Consider the following 12,325-nt stretch of genomic DNA (forward strand, 5'->3'; position numbering starts at 1 on the left):
AGCTGATATTTGACCTTCAAATAAAACTGGTTCCATACCTGCAGCACCACAGTGCGGTTTAGTCCGCTGCGTTTGTCTGCCCGTTCAATACTACGCAGGTTAAAATCTGTCCAGTAGATAAAATCCCGGTACTGAGTCAGACCAAAGGGGTGAGGGAGGTCGTCTACTATGATCTCCCTCTGTAGACCTGTAGAAGATATAACAACATGAATACACCTGCATCACATACAATGACATCATCCAAGCATCAAGTAGATGATCGGGATCTGGGCCGATATGGGCATTCTTTCACTGATCGGTATCAGCAATTTTGAACGTGGACCCAAGCCCGATGATTTTTATGTCAGCTGACGTAAACAGAGCACAATTTGTGGCAGAACGCAGACGCGCGCGTAACGTTACTCTGGCAAACCTGTGGATAAAATGTCTGCAGTGTGGAAACATTTTAAATTAGAAAGCGAAAGCGGTCCAACGGCGACATGTAACATCTGCAAAACGACTGTTTCGCGAGGGGGTAACAAAAGAGCTGCTTTTAATACTACAAATTTGATACGGCACATAAAAAACAAACACTCGCGGATACTTTCAAAAGGAAAGAGAAATATCCTTGAGACAGCAACATGGCCAAAAATATTACAGAGAAGCTCATTGAATTCATCGTTCTGGATAACCAGCCCATCTCCGTGGTAGAGGATCAGGGTTTTGTTTCAACAAAATAAAAAAAAACTATTAAGAACAGCTTGGATGCAGGTAATTTTTTTCTTAATGCAGCTGTACTATCTAGGAAAATATCAGTTAGTATCAGATCGGGACTCGGTATCGGCAGATACTAAATATTAAATGACTCGGATCGGGGTAAAAAAAACCTGATTGGGACATCCCTTGTAATAAAGGCCATAACTGGCGCGCGGGCACGAGCGCACCTGAACGTGCGAGCGGACCCGAGTGGACCCGAGCTCGTCCGAGCGCACCCGAGTGAGACGCGGCTGGGGAGATCACTCGGGGAAGACGTGATAAGTTCATGCTTTCTTTCTCTTTCGCTCGAGTTACGAGCAGGACTTCAGCGGTGTGCAGACTGTCTCCCCTGTTATCTGGCGGCCCTGTTCCTGTGTGCGTAGATGAACAGACCGTAAGTTATGTGTGTTATTTCTCCCGTGATTATGAACAGTCTATATTGTATGTGAAGCTATCACTGCTTCGGCTAATAAGCTGTTGTTATGCGGCCGTTTTCTGTTTAAATACAGCGAATACATGTGTGCTATTCCTGTTTGAATATAACTGTATATACAGTTGGATTAGTGTTTATGTTTACCTGTAACCTGGTCAGTGCAATATCTGAGATTATTATTTCTGTTACTAATAATATGCTGATTTATTAATAATATGCTGTACATTCAGTGGGTCTGCTGTAGTGTTGTGCTGTACTGAAGACTATATCTCAGTAAAAGGTTAAAGCTGCATCCTGCCTCCTGTCCAGTGTGTTTTGATTGACACCCAAGGGCGAGTACTATCCACACCTTGTAACCTCCTAATTAACATCCCTATTGCCAACTACATCACTGATTTGATGAATGGATTCCAACTTTGTATGTATCACAATTGCAATTAAAACATTAAGCAATCTGGTTTTAACAAAATAACCTTAACACAAGGTCCACTTACGTCCAGAAAAAAACTTCTGATTGGACTATTTTGTTGAACAAGTGTCAAATATACTTTCAACCTCAATGCAGCAAACTAATCAATAGCCGGGCTGATGTGCTGTATACGTATGTAAAGACACAGTGGAATAAATAACAAAAAAACAAGTTCTAATCCCATATCCTTGTGTCATTAGCTCAGTTATCCGGTTTTGGGCGACCAAATAACATGGGCCATCATATGAAACTCATGGGTTGAAGTTGCTGTTGTCGCAGAGTTATATCATAGGTCACAGGTGCATTTTTCGATACAAGTTAGCAAAAACTTTTACACTCATAACTATATCCTGTCAACATAATAAATATTGAAATAAATAAATGTGTAAATGGTAATATGTTCTAAGTGCCATATCTTAGGCAACTGGACATGACAACTTGAGCTCTGAGTTTCAGGGTCATTAGGGCCACTTGTGGGTTGTTGACCTAACTGGCCTTCATGTGGGCTGCTAGGGCTTGGTGAGCCCAGGTGTGAATGGTGAGCCCAGGCACCACAATTAGAAATGAAGAAGCCTCTTAAATGAGAGGTGAAACATCTTCAAGAAACTGAAACAAGTCCAGTTGCCTATGATACAACACTTAGAATTACCATGACCTGGGTGTCGGAGAACCTTCATCAACAAATGGAATTAAGCTTAAGACAGTCTGCCGTTTCACTGTGTTGGGGTCCACAGATGAATACGTTTAATGTGGGTTTCATAATGGACTGAACTCAGAATTGTTCAGGCCTTCACACCTAGGTGCAAAGACTGCTCAGAGACCCACTTTAGAGCTACTATAGGGTGACCCTCGGCTGGCTACTCTCTGTGTAGTCTGGTTATTGGCAGTTGGCCTAAGTTGATGCTAGTTAAGTTATGCTTCACACGGACTCAAAGTCTTGCATGCAACTACGTTTTTTAGCCTGGCACCAGTATCTCACACACACTCTTGCCTCAGCCTAGAACATATCACACCTGCGTATGATCAGTGAGTTATTTTGATTGTAGTTCTTAAATTAATTATTAATCCAAGTTCCAAATTCACAGTCAAGTAGTTTTTATGAGACTGAATTTTTAAATTGAATAATAAATACATGTTTTTCCTTCTTCAAAGGTAGTTCTCCAGAGGCGATCTAATGTAAATACGATCTTATTACTCAGTATAATTAATAATTATCTCTGATAATCATTAACCATCATTGCTGCAAAACAAAATGGCTCAGGGTGGAGAGAGAGAGAAAGAGAGAGGGAGGTGAGAACCTATCTTGGTCATCACACATCACCACCCTGGTTAAAAGCTCAGAAGAGGCTCTACTTAAATTCTGGAGCAAGATTTGGTCAATTTTTTACAGAGGAGCAATAGAAAGCATCCTGACTGGAAACATCACAAACTGGCATGGTTCAACACGGCCCAGGACAGGAAGGCTCTACAATGGGTGATTAAAACACCTGCCATCGCTGCCATCTGACAAAAGATACACTCCATTGCAAAAAAATCAATGTAGCAGGACACAAGGACTTTAAACATTATTTAGTTTTTTAAACACTTTGTACTACCTTGTAAGAGGAGAAGGAGGATGGGGAATTTAGTGGTGCTAAGACAATGGGCTTTAAACACTAAAAACTAGGGCTGCAAAATTAATCAAAATTTTATCAAAATCACAATAATGTGTAATATCCAAATTGCAAGCTGTAAGTGTTTGACAAACAGCATTATAATGAATTACTGTGCTGCCGCAGGGATGCCCTGGCCTACAAATCTTGTTCTCCAGATGTAAGAAAACATGTTTGTTTGCTAAAGACCCCGACAAATGTCACATCTTCTGAACTTGCCTTCTCCAGTTGCAGTATGATGTTTTTTACCATACCGTGGTGCAGCCCTACTAAAAAGCCCAAAAAGGAATGTTTTAAGTTCATCATTTCAGTGATTTCTACAAAGAAGTGTTGTCCCTGTATTGCTTATGCATGTTAACTGCCTGGTTGATAGAGTGCTGGTGTGTTTGTGTCAGTACCTTGCATGTTGGTGCTTTCAATCATGCATGTGTCCAGGTCAGTCCAGTAGAGTCGATGGTCTACATAGTCAATGGTTAGTCCGTTGGCCCGGCCCACTTTATCCACCAGGGTGGTGATGGTGCTGCCATCCATGTATGCTCTGGCTATGCGAGGTCGACCACCCCACTCTGTCCAATACATGTAGCTGTGGGATAAAACACTATTTCAGACTGGGACACACACACAAACTGTCCATCTCTGTATGTAAGAGAGTTACAGTGGTTTTAGTGATCTGTTATTTTCTGATACAATAGTTGTTGAATTGGATCATCTATTCCAGAAGGGGAACCTGTTTCTACTTTGCAACTTTTGTTTTGTCAAGTTCTACAAAGGAGGACTACTCTGTTTTTATTGTCTTTTTGGAGCACCTATGTGAGCATAGTATGTGATCATAAAATGACATAAGACACCTTCAGGCAAGTGTGTTGACAGCTCTGGGCCATGACATCATCAAGACATCACCAGGTGAATGATATGTGTAAGGGAATTTGACACACTGGCATATGTACCGAAACAAGAACTTGCGCACACACACACAGACCCACACAGAGGCAAATCAGAGTGTCTCAGGATGGTTTGGCTGTGGATGAACAGTAATTATGTCAGCCTTGTTAACAAACAGGTTTAATAGAATCATCCCGCTCTCAGATGGAGGTTATGGGGGAAAGAGGCGGGATGCTGGCTGTTGTACCTACATACCAACACAATGACATTACTACACTCTCACTACCTCAGACAGAGTTAAGAGACACGCTACATGAAGTCATTGGCATCAACTCATACCCTCGAGAGACATGGACCTCCAGCATAAAACAGGTGTCTGACAGTGAATCACTACCATGGGGCTGCTCCACACACTGTTCTTATTAACTGTTGAGCTGTTTGAAGTCACAGCTTTGTTATGCCACACAATCTATTTCACACACGTCTCCATGCTGGAGGTGTAATGTACACACAGTGTGTAAAAAAGTTATGAGGGACGTCAATCAACGAGGCTGTAGATTTTCAAAATGTGGCCAATATGTCATGCCTTTTTTAAATGGTGAAGGTCCCATTCTTACCCATTGGCAGGGTCCAGTGCCAGTGATCGTGGGTTGTCCAGTGAGCGCGGGTTGTCGAGGTCCTTACAGACCAGAACCTGACGATACTGGCCATCCAGCTGGGCCACCTCGATGCGGTTAGTGCCTGTATCAGCCCAGTAGATGTTACGACCCATCCAGTCAACTGCCATACCTTCTGGGTAGTCCAGTCCAAACTCTATGACATGTTCTACAGAGCTGCCATTCATATATGCTCTGCTGATTGTCTGAGACAAAGACAAAGAAATGAAAAGAGAGTGAGTGGAACACAGAAAGAAACAAATACCATTTAAATCAAGGTAAATGGGAACTGTTTATTTTGTGATTTGATTCAATTCCTCCTGTAAGTGTCAGTGTTACAGTATCGATTCCTGATTTGAAATCTGCTTCTCAAATATATATAATAAACAGAAAGCAGTGCACTATTCTCAGGTTCTTACTCCACTGAAATGCAATATGAAAAATACCTGGTAGTTAAGCTACCTGGTCCTGATGAGGCTTCTGCTGTGCTGTTATTGAAGCTGTTAATCATAAACTATGCTGTTACTGATATCTCCAGTAGTGGACAGTCACAGTGCTGCAACAAACACAGGTCTTTTGAGATCAAACAGACTGCGGATCAAGTTCCTTTCTTCATCCAACCATAGTTCACTGGGAGTTTTGTAAACTGCTGGAGCGTGAGTTGAACTGCTGCTCTAATTTGTCTGGGCTGGAGAATGGTGCTCATTTCCACTGATGTTAGCAAGTCTATGGGAGATGGGGTACAATGTACTCACAAAATACTTCACTTTGCCATGCAAAGCTATTTGTGAAGTTATATGTTTATATCTATATATATACATATATCATCCCATATATCCCAAAATTTTGCCTTTCTTTAAAGATGAACTACAAGATAACTCTATGTGCATGCTATAAATCATCTGGGCACTGCACTGTGTTGTTGTGGTTCCACTTTTTCGTGATTCTTATGTGAATCCTTTTCCCTTTAACCTACAGTACTTTCCTCACCATAGTGAGGTCAAGAAATTACCAAAATCCCAAATAAAGAATAAATACACAGCTAAAATAAACAGCCAACAACATGTATTCTGACTGAATTACATCCCGTAGTTTATATTTTTTATTAGTTTATACTTTGTTTGTTGATTTTAATCAGACTCAATTTAAATTAAAACTCAAACTTCCATCATTTTTTTCTGCCCAGCCAGCCCACCTTGGCCTGTATGTCTGTCCAGTATATTCTCCTTTCAGAGACATCAAAGTCCAGAGCAGAGGCCTCTTTGACTCCAGTCAGAGGAATGGCCACGTCATTGCTGTTGGTACCCAAAGAGATGCTCCTGATGTTGTCCCTGAGAAAAAGATAGCATGAGTCAACATTTTTGCAAATTCAATGCAAGTTAGGACCACACCAACACTCATTCATTCACATTTCACATCCATTTATTTCTCCTCAGTCACACAAATGCAGGGCAGTAATCCACATCACTTTAACTCCAAGCCAAAGTCCAAGCTAAAGCAGTTTTGACAGCAAAAATGGCCATCAAACCAAGTCAAGAGGAAGACAATGACACAGTGTACATTGAATATTCTTCAAATCTTTGCCCTGCTGTTGTTCATAGTGAGAGTTAACCATCATAAAACTTCACTCAGTCTGTACATTTTTTTGTTTCTACATATGTTTGACATGCAGTTTCCATAATGGCAGCACGTGGAAATGCTCCTCCAATTTATGCTACCTTTTTTTTTAATGCTCTTCATTTTGTTCAGCGGTATGCATTGCCTATGGCAGAAATACTGTCATCAGCATTGGAGAAGAGAGAGGGTATTTGACTCATCACCAATGTCTTTCAACCATCCGGACTGTTTGGACCGCCCCAGGGAGGAAGAGAGTTGGGAGTAAGAGCCATGCTAATCCAGCTTGGTTTAAGGCTGTTCCTGGCTAATGTCCGGTCAGGGGAAAAGGAAATGGACAAGTGGGACTCAGGCTGGTCAAACAACAGAAAAATAAGAGACTGTTGTGCCCACAGAGACCTGTCTCCACCATAACATCTCAGATTGAGCTGTTGCACACGATGGGCGGACCATGTTTTGAGCCGACAGAGCGCAGGACTACAGCTGGACGAGCAGAGGTGGACAGTGTTGCCGACCATATTATCATCACCATCGCTACGATGCTGTTTACAATTACCCCAACACATATTGAAAAGATACACTTGGTAAAAAAGTATATAAGTAAATGGCTGTACACATGTTCTATAATTTATATAGCATGGAGGAGTTTATGAACTTCCATTTTGTTATGCAACCCTGTGTTGTATAATCAAGATGAAATTAGTTTACCTAAATGTTGTATTATTTGCCAAGGTTGTGATTACTACTGTTAAAAAAATCTACTTATATTAGACTATAGAATATTTTTAAAAACAAAAAGCTTGAAATCTGAATGATTTGAAAAGAAGATGTTCTGTTGTTACATGACAAAGAAATGAACTGACGTCTGACAGCAGCCGACTGCTATCAGAGCAGTATAATGACCCTGGGCAGGAAAGGCAGAAAACTGTAACACAATGTCTGCACTGGCTGCACAGCATGAGTAGCACATTAACAGAGCAGCAGCAGCAACTTCAGCCCTCTGCCTGTGTCTACACAGGATATGTTCATGTCCAGTATTGTGTGTAGGCAGTAGGTGATTTACAATATTATGGATCCAAGACGAAACTGACAGAATGGCATTATGCAGGGGAAAAAAATTCAAACTCAGTTAGACAAAATTTCCTCAAGCAAAGGTCCAGAACATGATGATGTCATTGTGTCATATAAAATATTTTGGGTATGTTTTTACTCATAACATGGTCTGTGCTGTCTAGTAGTGGCGCTTCACATTGCTGCATTTAATAATCACCACAGTCTCAGATATGACTCATACTGATTTTAAACTGTCTGTTGGAAGAATAAACATGTCAGCGCCCTTTTTGACCATAAGCTCTGTTTCCGTTATTTAATCCGATTGTTGTTCTTGTCTGTGTGTGTGTATCTGGCTTATATCACAATGCTTAATGCAATACACAGGTTTGATTGGTTGAGTAGCCTCATGTGAGTGGTAAACAACACATGCAACTGGTCTGTGAGTTTTCTGGGCTGCTTGTGCCGTAAAGGCTGGAAAAGCTGCGCCAGTTAAAATAGAAACACTACATCAAAATGTACTGATTCTCAGTAATTTTTTATTAATAGGTCTGGTTCCAGATAGGATGGTGTCTGGGTTTGAACAGAGACAACGGTCCCCCTGTCAGTAATCTTAGGGGGATGGACAGTGATGGTTGGATAACATTCTGGTCCCGTCTTCTGGATGTAGGTCACCTGTGTTTTGGCAGCACTGAGCCCAACACACAATCACTGTAGTTAGGCATGTAAAACATAAGAAAATAGAGTTGAAGTGTAAAATATACTTTGGGTCGTATTCCAGCACAAGTAAAATGTAAGCTGTTACATGGTCTGTGTAGACAGCTTTATTGATTAAAAGTAAATAAAGCTTTATTTTAAATCTTTTAAAATGTACTGTAGTACAACAGGATGAGTGGAATAGTGAGCATGTATTTTAGGTCAAAGGCAGGTTGACAGGTAGGCACACCTGTTGGTGAAGAGCAGGAAGGCTTCTGGCACGACACAGGTCTGCAGGTCTGAAAGGAGCTCCATCCCCATGGGACAGGCACAGCTGACAGCCCGTCGACTCCAGAAACACAGATGGCTGCATCTGCCATTATTCACCGCACAGCCATTTGTACCTAGACACAGAGTTTTGACATTTACTTCATACTGCATTTTACATTTCAATTTTATTTTATCACAGGCTGTTCTACTGCTGAGCTTTTAAAAAAATCCCCCGTCCTCCTTACCATAAGTCTCTGTCACTTTAGTGGCCTTCAGCCCCATTAAATCCGGCAGCTGATCGATGATGATCTCTCGTACAGCCGTGGCTTTGTGAACCCTCTCAATGCTGCGTCTCTGCCAGTCAGTCCAGTAGATGTAATCACCCAGCAGAGTAAAACCAAAGATATGAGGCAGCTTGTCCTCCAGCAGAGTCTGTCTGTTACTGCCATCCACATTGATCACCTGAGATGGGAACGGAGAGAAGAGACAGGGAAACCTTTAGAGGCCTTCCTCAGCTAGTGTACATATTAATAACTCATTCTTATGACCTTACATTCTTCATGGTCAAAGAAAACAGCCAGCTATGGTAGAATATCATTCTTAATAGTTAGATTTCCTTGCTGTAACAGGAAAACAAAATTAAGCTGCAAAGGTAAAACACTTTCTCTAATGTTCAAAAGAATGTGGTGGCAACTTCCCTGAGGTGTCCTTATGCAATGTACCAAATTCACCAGCTCCATAGCTGCTATTCTGTTGCTGACCCTGACCTTTGACCTCCCAGGGTAGAGTAAAATAAGAGCAAATATAATAGGGAGGTTGTGAAAGTGGTGGAAAGGGAAGAGAGGAGCTGGAGGAAACAGGATAGAGGGAAATAGTGACTGATGAGACATAAGGCAGAAAACGGGGATGTCCACAGGAAGCTATGTGTCCAAATATGTCCACTAACTGACAGCTACAGGGTAGGGCTAAATAATGGAAACACCAGCAAAAGTGATTTTAAAGGGGAATTACCCCAATTTCATCAACAACACAATTATTTCTCTGCCACCAGAGGCCTACTGTGATGACCAGCTAAAGTTTAACTACAATCACAGGAAGCATACAATGAAGGAGGTGGCTGCAGTGTTTCTCAGGACAGTGAAATGTGAATGAAAATTGGGAAGACCTGTACTTGTTTATTTGAAAGCAAATTGAGTTTCTTTTAAATTTTCCATGAAAGTCAGGAGAACCAAGTGACCAACATTGAGCCCTTCTCTTTGGTGAAGGAGCTCAATACACTGCAATTTAAGGTGCCACAGAAAAGACAAAACACAAGAAAACAACTTCAGCACATTGACAACAATACACTGTCCTAGAAAAAAATGTTGAACAGTAGTTGTTTTTAATGATGGATATCTGAAAAGCCTGGTTTGTAAAACACAAAGAAACAAAAGAAAAAATGGTATCAAGTCTTTGGAATTACCCTTACATACAGTAGAGCTATCTTTTGAAGCTCCATTATTAGAATTATCGCCTCAGAGTTGCATGCTTGTCAAATAATAAACTGTGTCTGTCCAAATGATAAACTGTATGTAGTCAAGACAAGAGAAGGACTTTCATACAAGGTATGAAAAACATTTTTTGTGTAGAAATGGAAGTTCTCACCATATTGACATGTATACTTCCAGTGCATAATCTCCAGTGAGAAACATGCTTCTTCACTATTTTTACAGAGGAGTACAGATGACTGATAGAGAGCATTGTACAACGACAATCACCTGAAGGTCAATATCAGCAAAACCAATGCTTATAGGTATGGATTAGCTGCAAGGAAGCTAAAAGACAAATTGTAAAACATTGATACTTCACCAACATGTTCAGCCCAGCAGCACAGAAGAACTATACAATCAGCACAGCTTCAAGGTGGACACCCAAGATTAATGTCACCAGTTCAGTTTTCTGAGGTCACAGTGACCCTTGACTACCAAAATCCAGCATGGAGGCATAAAAGTGTAGTTTAGAGATTATTGTTAAAAATCCAGTGACAGATTTTAGAGGATCTTTTGGCAGAAATGAAATATAATTTTCACAATTATGTTTTCATTACTGCATAATCACCTGAAACCTGTTGTAATTTCATTACCTGGGTATGTGCTCTTCATATGGAGTATAGAAAGTCCTCTGCCACAGAGTCTGCCATGTTGCAGCCCCATGTTTCTACATTAGGCCAGAACGGACAAACCAAACACTGGCTGTGCAGAGGGCCTCTAAGTCTTTAGTGGCCACCGTAGGGTAGGATGAGGCGGGGGATATTTTGTTGTTTGCCATCTGCAACCTCACCGCTAGATGTCACTTAGCCTATACACTGGATCTTTACATTGCCTCCAACATTATCAGTAACAGATGCAAGAATGACATTTTGTCAGCCTGAAATGTTCAAGCTAACATACAGATTACAAAATCACAGGCAGAAGACACGACTGTAAAACACGCAACATGAATAAACGTATTGAAATGCACAACACAATTTGCCACAATCTGTCTCTGTTCTGTGTATGTTTATGAGCGTGTGTGTGTGTTTGTGTGTGCATATGTTCCAAGGCATTTATTACTAGGCTGTTGAAAACTGATACAAGCACCCCTGCCAACAAATTCCATGCTGTGTGTGTGGTTGTGTGTGTGAGTTTCTATGAGTGGAAAGTGAGAGCTGCAATTTACAAGGCTGCAATTAGAACTTGTGTCCAACCCTCCTCTTCACCGCCTGTGCTATTACTGGACTGCCGTCGACTGAAATAGACACATGCTTTTATTTTAGACACACTACAGTCTTCTGCAGCCTGCATGAGGGTGGATGTTTGTGTGCATGTCGGTCACACGCTGCCATGCCAGAGATTTCAGAAATGGGAAGAATTCTCTTGGACAGTTTGCGACACTATATGCATACAACAATCAAAATAAATAAAGGATGAATGCTTGGTTGTAGTGCAGTGCAGTGTAAGACAAGCCTTCAGCTGGTGGGATCCATTTGTTTGAGTGAGCCATCGTTAAGATGCTAAGAGGCTTTTTTGTCCATTTTAAAGCATAGAGAAAGAGACATTCCAATACATGGTGAAATCACAGGCCAATTTATCAAATGCAACAGCTGTTCTTCTGTTTTTCTTTCTTACTGTGGTCTGGGTAATGCAATATTAGTACTAGCACTAGTACCACTATAAGGCCATGTTCCGGGGTGCTGTGACTCATGAGGTAGTGCGGCCGTCAGGAGAGGTCAGCAGTCTGATTCCACGAATCATCCTAACGTTACGTCCACTGAAAGTGATTGCTTGTGCCGCTGATAGCTTCAGGTTTTTTTTTCACATAATGAAAAGGATCCATACAGAGATGGACCTTTTGTGAAAAACTAGATCATTTATTGAACCAGAAACTGCCGTCACTCCATTGACAAAAACAGTAAATTTAGCTCAAAACACAGGAGTGTTAATATGTTTGTGTTATTGTGTGACTTGGTTCGGATCCGACCTAACCCTTTAGAACACCAAAGATACTTGTTATCAAAAAGGTGGGTTAAGAAGTTAAATTGGCAGATGCATGGTAACAGTAGAGTTAAATCCCAGTTTGGAGCATTATGGTCTGATGTCAGGTTATAAATGAAACTACATAAACACAGGTATTCTCCCTTAATTCTACACCAAGTAGCTCTATTAAGCAGAAATACTGTATACATTTAAGTGGGAAGCAAAATCCATAAAATATCTGGGAGTGATAATTACTCAGCATCTGAACAAAATGTATGTAACAGACTACAACACAATTAACAACAGGATACAGAAAGATATAATAAGATGGTCATCGTTAGTACTAGACTTTAGTTTAATAATTGAGACAGTGA

The 12,325-nt window shown here is 40.9% G+C and overlaps 1 protein-coding gene across 1 annotated transcript in view; it reads right to left on the minus strand.

The window, feature by feature from the left end:
• The window catches only part of lrp5 (low density lipoprotein receptor-related protein 5), a 78,979-nt gene that overhangs the window by 20,532 nt on the left and 46,122 nt on the right, over nucleotides 1-12,325 (minus strand). Inside the window, exons 12-17 of the mRNA XM_073472417.1 lie at nucleotides 8,703-8,919; nucleotides 8,438-8,591; nucleotides 6,023-6,158; nucleotides 4,789-5,033; nucleotides 3,688-3,872; nucleotides 39-187 (exon numbers count right to left, since the gene is read on the minus strand). Coding sequence (XP_073328518.1) covers nucleotides 39-187; nucleotides 3,688-3,872; nucleotides 4,789-5,033; nucleotides 6,023-6,158; nucleotides 8,438-8,591; nucleotides 8,703-8,919 — 1,086 coding nt within the window. The remainder of the gene's footprint in view (nucleotides 1-38; nucleotides 188-3,687; nucleotides 3,873-4,788; nucleotides 5,034-6,022; nucleotides 6,159-8,437; nucleotides 8,592-8,702; nucleotides 8,920-12,325) is intronic.

This window comes from Pagrus major, chromosome 8, assembly GCF_040436345.1.
Source record: "Pagrus major chromosome 8, Pma_NU_1.0".
NCBI lineage: Eukaryota > Metazoa > Chordata > Actinopteri > Spariformes > Sparidae > Pagrus > Pagrus major.